This window comes from Miniopterus natalensis, chromosome 19 (assembly GCF_054644295.1).
Source record: "Miniopterus natalensis isolate mMinNat1 chromosome 19, mMinNat1.hap1, whole genome shotgun sequence".
In the NCBI taxonomy this organism is placed as follows: domain Eukaryota; kingdom Metazoa; phylum Chordata; class Mammalia; order Chiroptera; family Miniopteridae; genus Miniopterus; species Miniopterus natalensis.
Genome location: NC_142099.1, coordinates 5,094,003 through 5,114,924, shown reverse-complemented (window position 1 = coordinate 5,114,924; position 20,922 = coordinate 5,094,003). Strand labels below are relative to the sequence as shown.

General features: G+C 41.4%; 1 protein-coding gene across 1 annotated transcript in view; it reads right to left on the bottom strand.

Moving 5' to 3' along the window:
- The window catches only part of GNAI3 (G protein subunit alpha i3), a 34,618-nt gene extending 14,130 nt beyond the window's left edge, over positions 1-20,488 (bottom strand). Inside the window, exons 1-3 of the mRNA XM_016223392.2 lie at positions 20,277-20,488; positions 2,173-2,215; positions 1,917-2,058 (exon numbers count right to left, since the gene is read on the bottom strand). Coding sequence (XP_016078878.1) covers positions 1,917-2,058; positions 2,173-2,215; positions 20,277-20,394 — 303 coding nt within the window. The 5' untranslated portion in view covers positions 20,395-20,488. The remainder of the gene's footprint in view (positions 1-1,916; positions 2,059-2,172; positions 2,216-20,276) is intronic.
- Positions 20,489-20,922: the final 434 nt, after the last annotated feature.

Sequence of the window (20,922 nt, the reverse complement as noted above, 5' to 3'; positions counted from 1 at the left end):
GAGGAAAAGAGAGTTATAAAGAGAGATTTGACCAAAACTTCATGAGTCACAGACACAGCTTTATAAGATTTTAAACCTAAAACATGGGAGGGGGAGAGAGGACCAAAAGGGGCTGAGAACTGTGACTGTTTTGCTTTGTTCTTCTCAGCCTGAATTGTCAGATCGTATAAAAACGAACACCAGTCTCATGGGATGCTCCCCACTAAAATCTAATATCTGCCTCTGGAGATTTCCAATGGACTCTGCAAATGCAGATACTAAAAAGTGTATCTGGGTAAAGAAAAAGCGAAGGGGGAAGGGGAGCAATCAATTGTATCACAGTGGCCAGCAAAGAGCATTTCCGACCACACATGCAATCACAGCCAAATCCTCCAAAGATGTGTGTGTCCACCTACGCAAAGCAAAACAAAGCCAACCAGAGTACACTTCCATTAATTCTGCCAAACTCAGGCTCTTCAGCCTTAATGGTGTTTGCTGAGTAATATTCCTCCTTTAAGATCCTTTCTTGTATTTTTTACTGCATTTTTTTCAGGCACAACTCTCTCTAAGAAACTTTATCTAATACCTGAATTGCCCTTCTCTTTTTGCAGAGATAAATATTTAACATAAATGAATGAGGAAAGCTGAAAAATTACATAAATTGGCAAATTCTAAACAGTGAGCAGCCCCTTCTATGTAGATGGTATAGTACTTTGTTTAACATTGGAAGACTTCATAGTCCCTTGGTTCTGAAATTTGATCTCTAATCATGCAGATATTTTAAAACCTCAATAAGCATTACTTTTTAAAATATAATACCATGATTTTAATTTTGGAAACTTTAAAATAGAGAGAGAGCCTGGCTGGTTTGGCTCAGTGGTCACAGCATGTGGACTGAGGGGTCCTGGGTTCAGTTCCAGCCAGGGGCATGTGCCTCAGTTGCAGGCTCAATCCCTAGTTGTGGTTGGGGCGTGTGTGGGAGGCAACCAGTCAATGTGTCTCTCACATTGTTTCTCTCCCCCACCCCACAGTCTGAAAAGATATGGAAAAAAATATCCTCAGGTGAGGATTAAAAAATAATAATAATAATAATAATAATAATAATAATAAAAAAATAGAGCGAGAGAGGGAGCTATTGCTACGTAATTTTGCTGTCCTGACTTTGTAAACACTGTTTTAAGAGGAAACATTGTCCCCTTACCACTTAATCTCTTCCACTGACCAATCTGGCTTCCCCACAATAAACCTTCTTTATAAAGGTCTGTAAAGATGCCTCTCTCTCTGCAATGAACTTCACACTTTCACCCTAAGCAGACATGAAAAAGCCACCTGTCCCACACCCAACTCTATTCTTTTCCATTCACTCTCTAACCAACCATAAATAACTTGAGAAGGATAATAGAGGAGTTATAAATATAAATTCTTACACATAAAAAAAAAAAAGAGAGAGAGAAGCTTCCATTCCATAGCCTATAGTCCAATCTAGTACAGGAATACACTCTTCTTGAGTATATGAAAATTGCCCCTAAAATTCAGACTTGGCATTCAGTCCTTACCAAGTATATACTGGGTGACCAGTTTCTGCCTTTAATCTCTACACCTCAGAAAGCAGACTACATATCATGGCAGCCTCTTTTACACCATATCAACTTACTATCATTTGCTACTATAAAATAATAAGCAGTGCTGTAAATGAAGCAATGAATAAGTTATCCCAGAAACTTCTACTGTATCCACAGGACCCATTTCCTACACTCCTCTTTGTGTGGTAATCTAATACCTCCTGAACAGATTGCTAACACTTCTCAGATGAGCACATAGTACTTTGCTACATCTTATCTTGTTGCTTAAATTCATTTCCCCAAAACACGAAGCAAATTTTGCTTAACTGCATCTACTGAAAAAGAGCAAGAGAAGAGGAACTGAGAAACACTTACTGCTCTGGCAGCTTCCCCAAAGTCAATCTTTAGCCTGCCCATGGCCCTTATGATGGCAATAATGGACTGTATGGTGTTGCTGTAGACAACTACTTTATACTGTTTACATTCTTCCTCTGAGTAGCCGTCCTCATGAATGATTCTTTGAAAAGAAGAAAAGCACAAATCATTACCATGGACCTAAATGAAAAGATGCTATGGACTTCCGTGCATTATGAGGAAATGCAGTCTTACAAAAGGCCATGTCTCAACTTACTTCATCTGTTTCACGATGGTGCTTTTACCAGATTCTCCAGCACCTGAAAGGAAAGAAAACCAGACTTTGAATTCACCTAGAATCAAACACAAAAGCATGAACTCGACATGAGTGGTAATTCCAGATTAATGGAAACCACAGGTCCCAGGGAAACTTTGGTGAGGTTTTCTATCTATCAGGAAAAACCACTGAGTTTCTCCATTAGAGTTTTTTTCTTTTAACTTTCTTTACATAACTCAGCAACCAAATAAAATTCATTGAAAGTATCCCAGGGACACAGCAGGCAGTCGCTAGGAGATAAGCCAAAATCTCTAGGAACTCATCCTGTACATGAAACAGGATATCTACACTGAACATGGCAAAAATGAAATAATTCGTTTTTGGTCTACTCACTTTGATTAATTCCTCTGTCAACACCCCATGGACCTGAGGAATGTTCTTAGAGCAATCCTCTCAGCCATGGGCTGGAGTTCAAAATAGAAGCAGAAGAGCACTGTCCCCAGCCCTTTTTCACTCTACACCCCCCATGCTGACCACAGTTCCCTCCTCATCCAGGTAGAACCACTTTAACGACCACAAGTGTCAGATGGGCCCTCTGAACTTGACATTCCACCTGCATTTTCCTAGCCAATTCATTCTCCCACCTTCCAAGATGCCTGTTTCATGCTACCTCCTCTCTCTCAAACCTTACAAACCCCTTCCCACTTCTGACTCTCAGCTGATGATCCTGCCTCTCTTTTTTTGGAAAAATTAAAGCACTCAAAAAACAACTCACTTTCCCATAACCAAATCTACCAATCTACCTGTGCCTCCATGAATACTCTCTACCTTCATCAAAGGATGAACTGTCTCTGCCAATGTCTAAGATAATGTCTTCAATTGTGCACGTATCCACCTCATTTTATCTACTCAAGGTCTTGGCTGCTAGTTATCCCATGTCACTCAAATATCACCGAGTTTTCTCTTCCCACTGGGCTACTCTCATCAGTATACAAACTTACTGTATTACCGTCCATCTTAAATCAACACACCCCACTCCTTCCTTCCCTGGCTCCACTAATCTTCCTCTAGCTACCACTCCATTTTTTCTCTTCCTCTTTATATCTAAACGCCTCTGAGTTGTCTATACTCATGTTCTCCAATTCTGTGCCTCCAGTCCCTCTACTTAACCCACTCCAGTCAGGTGTTCATACCAACCACTATACTGAAATCACATGCCAAGGCCTCCAAAAACTTCCATCTTAACAAAGCCAGTGGTTAATTCCCGGTCCTCCTCTTACTCAATCTCTTGTCCAAGTTGATAACTTCTCCCTTTGAAATATTTTCTTCACTAGGCAGGCTTCTAGAGCCCACATCCTCCTGGTCTGACTCCTGCCCCACTCCCTCTCAGTCTCCTCCCTCCTGCCTCTGAATTCTAAAGGCTGTTATTATTTCCTTGGCCCTTTCCTCTGTCTACATTCATTCTCGAGGTTGCAATAACCCTGTGTGGTAGATACTATTATTAACCCCCGTTTATACATGAGGTAAATAAGGCAGTGAGATGTCAAGTTACCTTGTCCACAATTACAGTCAGTAAGTGGCAGAGCTAAAAATTTGCATGCACTCGCCCAGCTTGGCTCCGAAGTTGTTGTATACTGCCTCTATGCTAATGATTTCCAAGTTTACATCTCTAATCTTGGCTGCTAACCATGGCTCCAGACTCCTATTATCTAAACCACCTACCTGATATATGTATCTCATTAGATTTCTATTTCTCAAACTTAAAATGCCCAAAGCTGTTACTTTCCCCACCTTCCCACCAAAGCCTGCTCCACCTTGTGTCGTCTGTCATCTCAGTAAATGACACCAGCACTGACTCAGTCACTCAAGCTAAAAATGGTAAGTGACAAATAACATACAGATGAAATGTGAATGCCAGTACCAATACATAAATCAAGTATTAGGAAACTTTATTTAAATAAATACATAGTTCTAACAGGTTCTTCTTGCACCACAGTAGATGGTCAGCACAGTGGAAACCACAGGTGATCTCTGCAAAGGCTTCGTAAGTGCTCCAGTGCTTCAGACTGAGACTTTCCCATGGTCAGTATTCCCCTCAGGAGCAGGAATGACGTTTGTAAAACGGAAATCAAATCGTGTACAACTCTGCCCTCAAATTCTCCTACGGCCTCTGATTACACTCCGAGGAAAATCCCTGGGCAGGAAGGCGCACTGCGCTCTGGCCCTGGCCTGCTTCCCTCTTCACCCCGACCCCGATCTTTCTCCATTTCCTTCTCTCTGCTCTTGTCAGACCAGCTTTGTTACTTCTCCTCCGACATCCCACACTGGCTCTCAGCGAGCTTGATCCTGGCTCAGGTCTTTGCAAAACTCACTCCTCCTCTGCTGGAATGGGTTTTCACAAAATCTTCTTCCTTCAGAACACCTTCCCTGACCAATGTACCTAGAAAGCCCCACCCCACTGCCCTCACTCCCCTCGCCCTGTGTTATATTTTCTTCCAAGTACTTGTGACGTCTTCACTTAACAGATTTGTTCATTTCCTGTCTTCTCCACTAAAACATAAGCTCCGCGAAGGTTTACACATGCCTGTATTCCCAGGGCCTAAAACTGGGCCTGACATAAATCGGTCATGCAAATAAATATTGCTGAAGAGATAAATGACTAATGTATAATACGATGATTGTTTACTAAATATTTCTCAACTCTATTAACCAAAAATGTTAGTTAAAATAAAATTCAAGTAACTTAAAAATTCCAGACGTCTACATTTTTACAGAATCAAAAGGGATATTTACATGTGACCTCATCTCTGTTCTTATCATCTAATCAATAATGAGGGGCAACACTAAAATAGTTAACATTCAAGTAGCACACAGAGAACTTTCTAATGATACTGTTAAAAAGAAGTGATTTCTGCCACGCATATCTTTTAAAAAAAAACACCCTAATGAATCAATTTCTATTCTGGGGAAGGGAAGAGAATACAAAAGCATACCAGTTATAGTTTTAATAATTTAACACAGAATTCCAAATTATTCCCTGTTAGCAACAGCAGCTAAATTAACTAGGAAAGGCAGAGATTAATAAAGTAATCTGCACTATTCTTTTATATATTAAAATGAGCATTTCTACCACTTATGTTGGATTATTTTGAGTGAAATAATAACTATTAATCTCAGAGTCCATTTCACCCATCTCATTAAGTTCTACCCTATAAAGGTGCTGATTAAGATATGTATGTAAATATGCTGCCCTATCTGTTTTCCAAGGCTCCCCAATACAATGTCAGTCTGTCCTCTTCATTATCACACTATATATTTTTATACGTACATATATATATATATATATATATTTTTTTTTTTTTTCCCCACCCAAGCTTTTATTAGGTATCCAGTTCCATCTCTTAAAACAAGGCACCTCTCACTGACACAGAATCGAGCAGCAGGATTTGTTTCAGTGGGTGTTCCAGGCATTTTATACAAATAAAGACTGAATTGCTTTCTACCAAAAGTCTTGGACCCATTCAGCTTCTAGATCACCATGAAAAGTGCCACCATCTTACCTTTCTTCCAAGTACGAAATCTAAGAGTCACCTGGATCCCACTCCTCTTCTCTCCTTACATCCAGCTGTAACAAAATCTCCTCTCCTCATGCATTTCTCAAATTAATCCTTTCTGCTCCTCACATGTCTATGCCTGACCTTGTGCCTACTGCGTGTTACTGCTGTAATTTTCTCCCAACTTCTAGCTCAAAGCCCCCCTTCTTTATTATTTCCAAATGGCACTATTAAAAAAGCACCAGTTTATCTAAACATTATCCAAATTCTAACATTTTCTATAACCTTTTATTAGGTCTGAGCTCTTCATTTGTACCTCAATCCTCTGTGCTCTGCTGCTTCAGTAGTGAGTCCCCCTCTATGATATCTCACACTTAGGTTTTCCCCATGTCTCACCTCACGTATATGGTGTTTGTAACTTCCTAATTTTATCTACATCTTTTTACCTACTTTCCTTCAAAATTCAACACAAGTTTGAGGGGAGATTCATCTGCCCATCTTCAATCTACCAGGGTACTAATCGTAAGGATGCCAAGAATGGGATCGGTACAAAGGGACTGAAAAGACAGAATCTATGGCTTGGAGAGAACTGAAGATGACTCCATAGACAGAGGGATGGAACTGGGCAAGGGGTAGGGTATATAGGAGAGAAAGATCTGAAAGGGCCCAGAGACAGAAGGGAATGGGATCAGTTCGACTTAGAAGATTTATCCTTAAAATGACATATAGCTAAAGGTCATCAACCTATATCAATAGGAAGAAAGGATGAGGGGTAAAGCTACCGAGATTTTTGGAAGAAAAAGGGCAGAAGAAGCTAAGTTACATGGTCCCGCTCTCAATACAAGCAGCAAGGCAATCTGCAGGAAATAAAGGGGCAGAATTAATTTAGAAAATCATCTTAGAAACAACCAAACAGAACAAGAAGTGTGTAGAGGTTAGTACAAGTGTATACATAATCACTAGTGCTATTAGATGAAAATCAATTTACCAGCACATACTCTATTCTAGAATCATCATATTTACCTAAATACATTCTGAGCTTTATTTTCAAGGAGCTCCTTGAGAGCAGGCACCCTATTACATGCTCCACCCATTTTTCCCCATAACACATACTACATTATGGGGATGAAAAATGAGAGATGGTGACGATTTCTTTGCAAGGTGTTTTTAAAAGTCCAGTCAATTGCTAACATAAATAAATCATTATCACATAAGTAAACACGTCAGTTCACATACACACTGTTTTTAAAAATAAACCCTGAAAAAGGGCTGATCTCAAAAACAGAGTCACCCGATACCTTCTCTTCTTTCCTCTTTCATTTTGACTAAGAGAAAACTTCAAGCCAGCCCACAGGGGTATGTGGGTATGTTCTGCTCCTTTACCTTCTGTGCCTTCAGCGATAAGGTTTATTGACCTGTTAAAAGGCCAACTGAAGATGCTCAGAATAGTGCCTGACACATGATAGTCAATAAATATTAACCAGCTATTACTGTGAATGTTGTTTTCACTGTCAGAATACCACCAAGTAATGTTAGGGCCCAAAGAATGTAATTTAATAAAAACTCCTTGGACAGTGATGTTGGTTCAAAATCCAGTAGCAGGTGTTTCCCAATAATCAAACCCTAGATGGACTCCGGATTCACTCTCTAACCAAACAGCAAACTATGTCAAAGCTTCTGAGTCATTTTCTCCACCCCGCCCAGAGAACAGCAACAACAAAAAAGCTCTCTCTTCCTTAAACGTAAGTTCAGGCCAAGACGCACCTGTCTACTACCCCACTCCCCCACTCCTCACCCATCGGCACCTCTCCAGCTCTTCCCTGCGCTTCCTCCTCGTACCAATACCTCGTGTTCTAGTGGTTATTCCAGTGGCACCTGAAACATCTCCTTCTCCTTTTCTTTTTAAATACTTATTCCCATGGAAAATCTTAAAGTTTCTAAAAGTCCAGGAGGTCTGCACAGTTAAGTTCCTACAGGGCACTGCACTGTGTGTGGACAACCAGTCTGTGCTAGACCAAGACACTCTCCTGGTCTCTCTACGGGCCCCATTATCAGAAATATGGGAACATATGACTAGAATAGGGTAGACTTGTGTCCCACAGCAGGCTGAAAACTTGACCAACAAAGAGATTTGATTTTTCTTTCTAACTTACCCTCACCTTTCATTTACAACTCAAGCACTTAAAAGGACTTTCTCAGTAAATGATGCCACGTCACAATAAACTCTGCTGGAAGAGCTGACTTTCGTCCCAGCTCTGCCATGACTAACTGTAGGGCCTTTGGCAAGTCACCTAGCTTCATGAACATGCCTGTCTCCTTATAAGTCAAATGTGAAGGGCTTGGCCTAGACATGCTCTGCGGTTGCAGTCAAATATTATGAGTATTGTTACTACAAGGCTAAGAGCAGACTAAATCTCTAATTCTGACACACAGGGGCTTGAAATCAGACCATGGGTTCACATCTTCCTATTAACCCGACCATTCACAACAGTGACCATAATTCAGTGAGCAGTATATTCCCCAATCAGACATCCTGATCAAGGAGGAACAAACGGAAAGAATCAGACAGTGCAGCAACAGTGAGGAAGGGGTGTCTGACAGCAAACCGCCTCTATTCGTGCTCAAGGGTACGCTATAATTACATAATCTCAAACTGGCTGAATATTCACGTTACACTGCTGTTCTTTAAAAACTGTGACTATCCATAACTAAGGATCCACAGGACCACAGTCCAGGCTAGTTCCAATCACAAGATTATTTATGGCTCCCTCAGATTCCTTTTTATTGACAGGCAGAAAGCAGCTAACAATAAAATTCACATGAAGGTGCAAATGACATTTCAAAATGCTTTCCAAGGAGGTACCATTCTTAATACAAAAACTGGTCACTTCCTAATTCAGCAAAAGAAAAGGTTAGCAGAATTACAGATGCGAAAAATGTCACAGAGCAAATAAAAATTGTTTCTCAGTCTTTTTCCCCCCCACATTTTTTGTATGTGTCAGAAATAGATAAGCTTAGAAATTTATGGTCCTGTGGGCGAAGTTAGAAACTACTCTTTGTGTGAAATTAGCAAGTTTCCTTGGCCTAGAATATCAGAATGATTTTTTCCACCCAGCCCACTGTCCCTCTAAATATGCTCGGCCTCTGCACATAAACATCCTTGAAAACTCTGTTCAGTTCAAACTTCTACTCTGCTGAAGCTTCACCATCCCTCTGCACATCACCATTACTCCCACTCTGGTGCCTGGCATAGATTATTCACTGCCTTTCAGCATCTGTCCCAGAGGTTAGTTTTCAAAATGAAGTTCCAAACTGTCCTTCCCAGCTACCTCACCTTATTTTTATCTCTAGCCAGCTCTGGCTCCACTAAAAAAAAATTATCTGACTATCTTCCCAGCTCCTAACCTCCTCACTTTTCATAAGCTGCTCACTGGTTTTCTTGGTCTTGATTAAGGCAATGAAACTCCTTTTAGTCCCACCTGAACACCCTTCCACACCTCAAGGGCACTCTGACCAGGCTCAACCTGATCCTCCAGGCCAGTGTCAAACACCATCACACTACACTTGGTCAAACTGATGTAATAAATTGGGTTGTACTTGTTTAGGTCTCCAGTAGTCCTACACTCAAAAGCACACTCTTCCAAAGCACAAATTAGTGTCTTCTATTTGTGTGGCCCCCCCACCTCCGCATCTAGCCACAATCTAGGACAGGTAGGCACATGATAACTGCCTGTATGATGAATGGCTTGAGTTTCCATGAGATTCAGAGGTTATCTAATCACATTTTGCAAATGCCAGTTGCAATGGGTGGAATTTTCAACGTGGGCAGTTAACAGAAACAGACGATTTCCATTCCTCTGCTATTTTTAGTCAGTCCCACACCCATTCCGGGCTATCCCTCACCTCTCACCCCACATATACGATCAACTTGGACTCGCTAACAAGCCTCCTCCTACTCTCCCTCTTTCCCCGTAAACCTTACTCTAAGCCTGTCCCAGCTCCCTCACACCCACCATACACTTCAGTGAAACTATTATAAATCTGTCCTGTCCATCCCGTATCCCAACACCAAAAGAAAGTGTGAAACACAGTGAGTTCTCATCAAACAACTGTTTAGTGAGTGAATAAATGAATGACTATCTTAAAGGTAAAAGATGGCAGTAAATTGAGAATGGAACAGAGAAAATGGTCTCTTCTCTGAAAAGGTTTTTCTTGGAAGCTATCACCAAAAAGGCTTAAAGTGGATGTAAGAAATTTTTGATAAAACTTGCTAAGGCCTACACGATCGGGCCACTCCCCTCCCTGTGACTGGATGAGGAAGTAAATGCCTGAGGCCGGAGTCACCCGGCCACAGCTGACAGAGGACCTACACCCTCTTCCACCTCACTCCAAAGATGGGGAGGGCCCCCAAGCAGATTCTCTGAGGAGACGGAGGCTGCAGTGTGTGAAAACCCAGGCTGCCGCAGCAGGGCTCCGTGCCGTCAGCGTCCTACGGGGAAGGACGGGGAGCGGCCGAGAGAGGAGAGAGGATCACGGGCAAAGTGCAGAGCCCGAAGGTCCGCGAGAGGCGAGGGCGCGCAGGGAAGGGACAGAGGCGCGGAAAGACCACGGGTGGGACCAGGGAGGCGGAAAGGACGGGAAGAGGCACAGGAGACCAAGTGAAGGCAGGAAAGTAGAAAGAGGCAGAGAGGGAAGGCGACGGGAAGACAGAACCGGGACAGAAGCGCCGCCAGAGCACTGTCTGCGCCGGGCCCACGCTTCCGTTCTCCCGGCTTCCAGGGAGACCCTCGCCGCTGACGGCAGCTCCCGCCCGACTCCTTGAGCTGGCCTGAGTTTTCTGTTCCTTGTGATCAAAGCAAAAAATTAAAGTTAAAAAATAAAAAAACTGAATGGAACTGGCTTTAAGTTAAATCGATTACCTTTTTTGGCCTTTAAACAATCTTAAGGTGGTTTGATTAAACACTGAATACATAAAAGGGAATATCTGTGACATATGTGTAACAAAACATCTGTGCACCCTATCACTCAGCATAAAACATTAAAGATGACCAGTTATCTCTGAAGTCACCTGTGTCACTCCCCAACATCAATTACTTCTTCATGAAATATTTCTAGAAGGTAAACATGCAATGAGGGAGGGGGAGGTATTAAAAAAAACTCTAACCACCAAAATATGTCTGGCTCGCACAGTAGGCACAGTAGCGTATGGTCTGTTCAGTTTCACATCTTTCTCCACCTCCATGGGCGATCCTATCGTTTTACAAGCCTCAGAGCCTATAAAGCAGAGAGCTGCCCGCCACTTCAGCATTCACAGATCACCTACGGAAGATGCGGGCTGGGTTGAGAGGGAAAACGGAGGCAGCTCACTGGGCAAAGTCGCTCTCCTCAAAACACTCTCACTTAGGACATGACGCGGCAACCTGAGCGCCGCCAGAGATGAGGTGTTCTCTCTGGGCAGCGGCCACGCCAGAGGGACAAGCGGGGCTGCCCCTCGCCTCTGCAGAATATAAAGAGATCGCTGAGGGGGCGCTCACTGGTGGGCAAGGAGGGGCTTAGCCTCTGGCTGCCTCAGTATCCTAACTATGGCTTCTGCTGAGTGAGCTTCCTTTCACTTCTTTGAAAGCAGGTCAACAAAAAGCAAGCCATTTTGATGCTAACCCTAAATTATACGGTTCGTATACATGACATTACTGAAAATTAATTTTGTGAAGATACATTTCTTATGAACCCTGCCTCCAATTTTCTTGTGAGACAGAAATGTGAAATACTCAAATCCACACTCTTTTAATCCCCTGCATACCTTTCTGGCCTCACCTCCTCCACTCCTATAGCAACCCTTCATTCCAGGCAAATCTAATTATTTGCTCACAGATACTTCTGAGCTTTTGTACATACTATTATTCCTTCTGTCTGGATGCGCTTCTCTCCAGTGTCTGCCTTAAGAGTTCCTATTTATCCTTCAAGGTCCATCTCAAATGTCACCTCCTCTGGGAGGCCTCCCCTGATACATCTCCTCCTCCTCCTCCTACCAGAATTTGGCTACTCCTTCTGTAACCACATTCCACATATATTATCACTGTTTACTTGTGTATCTCCACAGCTTGGATTGCTTCAGAGTTCTATTTCTCAGTTATTTTTAATCTCTAGGCTAGGAAAGTACGTGAGCACATATAAGACGATCAGGGATACCTAATCATAAGCAGCTTAATAAATGAGCCTCCTCTGGACAATGCGACACTGAAAGCCAAAAAGCTCAATTAAAAGTAGCCTTGATCAAATACAATGCGGTGTCCAAGACTTGATCCTGGAGCAGGAAAAGAACACTGTTGGGAAAACTGCTGAAATCCCAATGAAGTGTGAAGTTTAGTGCTGACAACTGTACCACTGCTACATAAGATGTGAACATTACAGGAAACCAGGTGAAGAGTGTACAGGACTCTATGCACTATCTTGTGGCTTTTCTATAAATCTAAAATTATTCCAAACTAAAAAGTTTATTTTAAAAAACTTTTAAGTAGTCTAGAAAAAGTTGAAAGAACTACAAATCCTAATGAATGTGGATTTTAATTACAACCATAATAACACAAATAAAAGAATAAGAAATATACTTCTCTTCTTAGAAGTAGAAGGAAGGAAATTATTTCTTAACAACCTGAAATGAAGTAAAATATGTGAGGATTTACTAATGCTGCAAAATGGTGAAAAAGATTCCTATCATTAAACCAAAATAGTTCAATCTGTTATTTTCCAAAATACATAACTCAACATTGAAACGACTTCCATAGAAAGTTTAAGGCTGTGCTATCGCACACAGACATCAGAACTACAGTAACTATGCAAATTGTGGCGGTAATTACATCACTACCTCAAACACAGCCGTTTTGAAGTTAATGATTCCCATATTCTAACCTCAGGAAATGGGAAAATGTTCTGTTAAAAGTATGTCACTCTAACACAATCCTTCTGTAACTTACAGTAATTTGTAAAATGCAATTTCCAAGGTCCTGGGCAAAATCGATTTCCATAAAACTATCCATTTAATAAGAAAAAATTTTAAAACCTAGGGATATCAATATATGACTAAAACAGAAAGCCATATTTCCATAAGTTTTTTAGAATTCAATGGAATAGAATACTACTCTAATTTAAAAACTGAACCATTACCAGGAGATTAATTACAAGATGACAAGAATCAAGATACCTCGCTAATTTTAAAGAAGTCTGATTTAAATGGTGCCTGTATCACCAGTGCAGTGGGTGTTAACATCAGGCCACACGAACAGAGCAGAAAATACCAGCACAATTTAAATATACAAAGAGAGTATATGTTTTGATCACGGTGAGACATACCGGTTCTACAGCTACAGATTTACATGAGCAGCTAGGAAAAAATTTAGAACACTACCTATGTTTAAGTTAAGCAATTTTGAGATGTAAAATACTAACATCATTCACAAAACTAAGACTTGGTTGAATATTAAAAACATTAACCCATTTGAGTAGACTTGGTGACAAAAAGAGGCCCATGGCAGCAAACAATGAACACAATAATATCCCAGCTAATCCTTAACAATCTTTCTTAAACTTCTAAGTATCTTCCAAGTCTGACTTGGAAATCAAAGGAAATTCATGTCTAAAGTCTATGCCCTCTTGAAACTTAGACGTCTAAGATCACTAGGCCATTTTTCAGGTACACATCAAACAAATTTGGTCTTTCTGGAATCCTTCTTTGCTTAGTTCATATCAGATATACTCATTTCTGTTACAACTTAAGAGCAAAACATGGAAAATGAAATATTTCATTTACATAGAGAACTGTATCAAAACTACAATTAAACAGTGATCCTAACACAATGTTACTCAGTTCAAGCAGCTTGAATTACAGAAATGATACAGATGACTGCTAAGCAGGTAACAGGATAGCCTGGAGAGATAAAGGCTTAAAGATAACTAACTTGCTAAACACTGAAAAATAAATATACCAAAAACTAAGACAGTTTAAAAACGGGGGGTTAAAATCAAATGCTTTTCTTTATAGTCTCTTGAACACTTACACTATGGACACTTACGTAATTTATGTCTTTCAGGGTTTTAACCTTAGATTTTAACTACCTTCCTAAACAGCTAAACAGCTTTATGTTAAACTAAGTTCATTCGAACCCAAGAATAAGAGAACTAACAATGCAAAAACAGCCCTCTTTATAATCTGCTAAAATATTCCATCTGGTTGATAATACAACCTCCGCAGAAAAAGGACCACTGAGATCAGACCCCATCGTGCAGAGCAAGGAAAACAAAGCTCAGAGAGTAGGACTGATCTCCCAATTTTCAGTCCCTTTGCTCTTTGCCTTATATTGTGGTGACTCCTATTTCTGAACTGAGCTACCAGTTCAAAGAGATGTGTTTTATTAGTGCTAGCCTACTGTCTTCTGTCTAAAATCAAATTTTAAAACAAACTCCAGAAATCTGAACAAATTCAGTGTCCATTGCTCTAGACGTTTCTTATGAGGCCCACATTTCTAATTTTTTGTCTTTATAGCTAACATTCTAGCTCCTGAGTAATTACTTGAAAGCATCTCTTCTTCCCCACTTTCCCCGTCAAGCCCCAACCCTTAATAAAACAAAACTACACTAATTAAAGAAACATAAGACAGAGTATGATAGCGCAAATCTATGGGCAGTCTTTTTACCTACTCCCTAAAAACGAAACAAAACACAGCAAAACAAAAAACCCTCTAGGCAAGATTATTAACAAGGAGCAAAACAGTCTGTTTTACCTCTTCCCTTAGCTTTGGACAATTTTCTGGTGCTCATAAAAACAGTAGGGAAAAAACAGCCCAGGAAAAAGCAGGAGTGATGAAGCACAGACCCTGTACTGATTATATGCATTAAAAAATCAATTCCTGAATTAAAATAGAAAGTAATTCAATTCAGGTGAATTTCAATTATTGAATAGTAATTAAATAACTATTCTAAGTTGGATGTGTTGATAACGGGAGTTTAAAATCCTGCACCCTACCTCAAGTTGAATTTAATTACATCTCCCAATCATATAAAGTGACAACTTAATACTGAGAATTAGCAAGCATGTTCTCGTGAATTAATGAAAAACTAAAGCAGGGATATGTTTAGTTCTTCAATATTTTATCTCATTCCATTAAGTTCAACTTGTATTTAATGAGTGTCTACTAGACGGTAGGACTGTCATCTATTAATCAGTAACTCTCTATGCACGCCTTTAATAGAGAATTTGACCCACCCAGTCCCTGAAAGGGCGAGCCTTCTGGAACTCATCATACCCCATCAACCCTGCCATATTCCCACAGCTGGCTACACAGTGGTAGGCACCTGACACGGCTGGGCCAATCTGATATTCCTTCCCAGGAACCTGAAACGGGGATCCTGGGAACCTGAGTCAGATGACATGAAGCCCTTGAACTACCAGGTCAGGCAGTGTGTGGGCCAGGGGTGTCAAGAGTAAGCCAAAGCTGAAAATTGAGGGGTGGCAGAGGGTGCAGGGGCAAAGTGAGAAGAGAAAGCTGATCTGAAGAGGTGACTTACCAACAAAGCAGAACAAGTGTCCATTCTGTTCTAGGAGAAATGGGGGGAGGGGCACGTATCACACTCCCTGCGCGTGCGACCTGGCTCTATTTCATTTCTTATCTATCCTTGGATGTCTGATGCCTATGAAGTTGCCCACTGTGTCCTTTCAATAAACTCCTCAATTGGAACAAGTATGAGTGAGTTTCTGTTCCTTACAGGCAAAACACCTTAGCATTATATTAGGTCCCGCAGCAGATATAAAGATGGAAAATACCTAGTTCTCTCAGCCCTCAAGGACCATGTAGTTAGGAGCAGCTAAGTATACAATAATCATAATATAAGGCAGACAGACTATAAGAGGCATAGAAAGCACTATGAGATTTCCAAGAGAGGGTCGGATCATAGCCAATTCAGAACATCAAAAAGGCTTCATGGAGGAAAGGGAACTACACAGTAATCACAATAGATGGTACTCTGGGATATTTTTAAAATGTATTTACTAAGACAAAGAAAATGAGGAATCCTAAATCAGTCAACAACAAAAACATTAATTTTATTGGTCCATGAAATCGAAAAATCTGATAACAATGAGCCACAGGACTTGGCAACTGGTTATAAGGATGACAGCAAGAGAAGAGTTAAATGAGTGTTTTCAGCCTAGATGATTTTGAGAATGATGAGGCCAGAGCAGGCAAGTGCATGACAGGTGGATGTGGAGGAGAGTGAAGTGGGGAGTAAGTGCTGTATTGGACGTATCGACCCGCGGTAAGCAGCAGCCAGTAGTTCATTAATTCACTGGGGAAACAGGAGAAAGATGAGCCATTTCAAGTATAGAAAACAAATTTCTCAAAAATTCCAAGTGAAAAACTGTCCTCTAAAAGAGGAACTAAAAACTGTTCACAATGTCTGGATTTTTTCTTTTGCATTTTGAACTTTCCATTTTTGCAAAGCTACTGATTCTCTTAGTCCCAGTGAGGGACTGTAAAGAATGCAGGGCAGGCGGTATTGTGGAAGAGCCACCAATGAAATCTACAATCTACGGCTCCTCTCCCCAGGAAAATGATCTAACCACAAACCTGGCCAACAATTTTTAAAAAGCCATGGATCTTCCGAAGCCCTAAGGGGTACACAGACCTGGCCAACAATTTTTTAAAAGCCAAGACGCTGGGGATGAGGCAGCTCAGCACCAGGGGAGGAACCAAGTAAGGAGCACAGGTCTTCAGATTTCACCAACTTTCTCTAAAAGAGGAACTCGCTTTCATTAGAGAAAACCGCCACAAAACTAAAAGACTTTTTTGTAATCCTGCAAGTAAGTCTAATAGGCTAAAAATTAGTTTTAAAGAAACATAGCTGCCGCCCTGATTAAAAGGTTACATGCCCTGTAAACTCTAATAAGTACTAAGCACCCCACTCTCTATGTCATCACTACAGAATTAGCCTATTCAGGGAAGATTACAATCTTATAATTCCTAAAAAGGGCCACATTGTCAAGACTGCAGAATGATGAATGCATTTAAACAAAAGACACAAAGAACAGTAAGTGCTTATAAAACACAAACCTATTTTTATTATGTGAATTTCTATTTTTTATGCCAATTTTTTTTTAGACACAAGTTGCATCCTCCCAAGAAATTTAACAACTGTCTATGAATCTTATGCCAAATAATGGCAAATAGTGTAAAAAATATCATCCTATGAGGATATAATGTAACACAGTACTTATCAAAGGACTGCCTTATTTTCAACAAGCATATTCAGCCAGGGTGATACGCAGACATTTAAATGTGAATCATCGATTGTATAAGACAGGGTTTTAGTGAATTAGAGGATTCCAATTCTCTGCATGCAACTTAATTTTTGCCATGCCACCACTGACAGAATCCTAAAGAGCAAAGCATCAATCTCATTTTGTATCATGTTTTCTCAAGATCTGCTAAGGGGAACTACAAGAAATAGAAATCTGGAGAGAGCACAGGAGTAGATGATGCAATAACTTATAAAACTAAGTAGTAATACAAAAGATTGATATTTATTAAATTTCCTTAAAGAGCTTAAAAAGGATATACTAATATTTTTTAAATAATTAAATAATCTGCTTGAAAAGAATAGCTGAAATGATAAGCTTCACAAAAGTATCATTTCAACCGTTGTAATGAAAAATTATAAAAATGATTTAAAATTTCAAAACTATTTAAAAATTTGCCAACAGCACACTTGTATGTCATCCTATGCACTGCACTCTGCTTGGGAAGCTTTGCAAAATATAATTTTGTCTTTCTATAGAATATTCTGATTCCATATTAATTTGTCATATCAAGATCCTCCCAATAACAGATCTAAAGGAAATTCAGACCAAAGGTAATCAAAGAATTGTAACACTGAAGTCTTCCTTAACTAATTCAACTCACACTAGTTTCTTCATCTGAATTGCACAGCACCTGTAATCTGTAACATTCATTTTGATTTAATAACAAAAAAATGGCTAATATTCACTAAGCTGTATTCTACTTCGCATTATGACCATATTTAACCCTCACAGCAATCCTATGAAGTACCTCTATTTTCTCCATTTTAAAAGATGAGGAAGCTGAGGCAGAGAGGAATGGCACAAATAACTTTCTGGAGGTTATAGCTGGTGAATGGGAATTTGAATGTGAAACAATCTGACTTCAGAGTCCACGCTGTTAGTCACTATGCTAAACTACGTCCCTGCAAGGAAGAAAATACAGTATTATCTAATGAACACCTACTATGTGCCAGGAGAGACAAGGGCAAGTAAATAGATCTCAACTTAAGACTGTGTTCGATAGCTTCACAGAGATGAAGTAAAAATGAACATCTTACATGAACACTTACATGAACATCAAAGGAGGTATTCTACAGCAAAAAGAAAAGTCTTTGTATACTGTGATAGGTGCATTTGCTTATAGAAATAGCAAGGGAGAAAACCTGAATTTCTTATGTGCATTAAGATATGGTTCAAGCAAGAGCATCTGTATCTGTAACCTACGTGAATTGGTTGATTAAACTTGCTCAAGAATATAAAAAAGTCCTACTTAAAACAATGAAATTGATAAAAATTAAAAGTAAATGCTTTAGTACTTGAATTTTTACTTACTGCTTTTGAGGTTCCCTAAGTCGTCATGTGTTCCATTCTGTCTTTAATTAAATGCACTATTTATAAAGTCCTGAATAAAGATTTCTGTAGGCATTTGGACAAGTTCTGATTGCCCAAGTTCCGCCTGCCAAATCCTGCCACTTGGAAGAAAGCCTCACAGTTTACAACTATATTACAATAGGCTAATGTCCTGAGGTCATCTCTGATGGTCAATATAAATCAAAACACTCACAGAAGATGAGCTACACCTTTAATTTTACAGCCAATCAATCAGTATAGACTACGCTAATGCCTTGAGTATTGTGGTTTATTCCAAACACCTGAAAGGCCCCATGGAGCAATGTCCAACATTAACAGTATTTAAAGAGCATGTGCCAGGGACCATGCTCATTCACAACTGATGTTTGCTACACAGAGAGTGGTTGTCTAGAACTACAATTTGAATTCATGCTTTCTCAAAGATCAGGTATTCACACTGAGAGCTCAAGCTCTGTTGTGTAACTTTCCCCCTACATCCAAAAAGCTGTTATCAGGGCTTCTGCAAGCTACAGACCACCAAATAGGTCAACATGAAGAGAGCAGTATGGGCACCCAGCACATCTCGGAGTACAAAATTAGGTGACGGTGGAGCACCTCTCCTGGAGCAACTTCTTTTTCTCAAAAATCAATTGTTTTAAAAAGTAAAGTTCATGCTTACAGTAACCATGACTCCTACTTATTCTTCTCCAACAGATCCCCAGAAAATACTTACAGTGAAAAAATTGGCTTGATTTATTGGTAAGCTGATGCGAGGGTACTTTACAGGGTTTACTGAGTGTCTAGAAGCCAGCCTCTCAAAAATGTTCAAACTAATCACGCTGAGTACAATGCATCTGACTGTACCTAGAAGCCACTTAAAACGAATGTGGTGGTAAAAGAAACACTAATTCCTGAGGCCAGTGTGTGTTGTTTGAAGAGACCAAAAAAGATAAAACAGCTCACCAGAAGCCTGTCCCAGTCTTTACGGTAAATGTGTCCAGTTCCTTAACTTATCCTAAGGTAACTCCATCCCCCAGCACATCATTCCTAACAACTAACTATTCAGCAACTGCCAACGTGAAATTTACTGTCCACTGCTTCTTTGGCCACAAACCTCAAGCAAGGCAGTCCTTAAGTCTCCTCAGCTCACACCAGCTCCCCTTTATAAAAACCAAGGGAAGGGGTTATAAAGCCTTAAGAGGATAAAAACGAGGGGAAAAGGTGGAAAAGTATAGACAGCCTCTACAACCACGCTCTTTTCCTTTATACCCGAGAACTTGTCATTTGGCTCCACCACACACCTTCACGTTACTGGACAAGCCAGGCTTCTTCCACCTCACCAACAGTCCAAACTGCCCACTCTGTTCTAATAAATGCCAGGGTCCTTGTGGGACCACTCTGGGCCAGCCCCTCTGTTGATCTGAATCACTCGGGCCACCCATCTCTACCTTGTCCTAAAGTATCACCACGCTCCAAACTCGCAATTATACGAGCCCAACACACTCGATCCCGTCCTCCTGGCTCCCAACACGCTCCACTCCCTCGCCAAACCTTCCCTAACATCCTTCCCTTCCTTTATGAGCTTTTCCTATACACCTAACACCGTCTCGATGTCCTATGTCCCCACACTCCCAAACTCTCTTCCCTAACTGCAAGTCCAGCCGGGAGTCACACCCTCTCCAGCCTAACTCCTACAACCCGAACGCCCCATCTCCGGAGCCACGGCCACCAACCCAACACCCCACCCCAGGGCCGTCACGCCCTCCACCTGCTTCAGGGTCCTCTTCACCCGCCCGGCCTGACGCCCCTCAAGGCCCCCCGGTGCCCAGGCCTCCCCGAGAGCCCCGCCCGCCCCGCCCACAGGCCCTCACCGAGCAGCAGCAGCTTCACTTCTTTGGCCGCTTTCTCCCCGTCCTCACGCAGGTTGCGGTCGATCATTTTGCTCCGCTCCACCGCCGCCTTGTCCTCGGCGCTCAACGTGCAGCCCATGGCGGCGGCGGGAGAGGGGACCGGGCCCGGACTCACTCAAACACCGCGGAGACTGCAGGGCGAGTGGCCGAGACGGCGTCTACTGCTGGGCGGCGGCCCTCTCGGTCAGCTCCCGGAGAGCCCCGAGAAACCGGATATCCTGCGTTTACGACACTTCCGGCAACGCCCCGCGGCCGTTACGGCTTGAACTTTTCTAGCTCGGGTACTGGAGGTGCAACCGGAAGCGGAAGTGTTGGGAGGGGGCGGTGGAGCCCGGCAGAGGTTCTTCGCGTCTCCCAGGTCCTGTGGACCTCGCCTTAGCGGACCTTTTCATGTTTTCGGCTGTCTTATTGGGATAAATGTACAAAAACCGGGGACTGGCTTCTTCAGCTCAGTGGATGAGAGAGATTCCCGATAAGAGCCCACAACCCGCGTGGGAATTTCTGCTGGGAATTTCTCACTGGCCAAACCCGGGGTCCCTGGCCGAGTGTAGGACACGTTCTCCGCCGGGGTCTACTCAGCCAGATCAGTGGCATGGGGACAAACGTC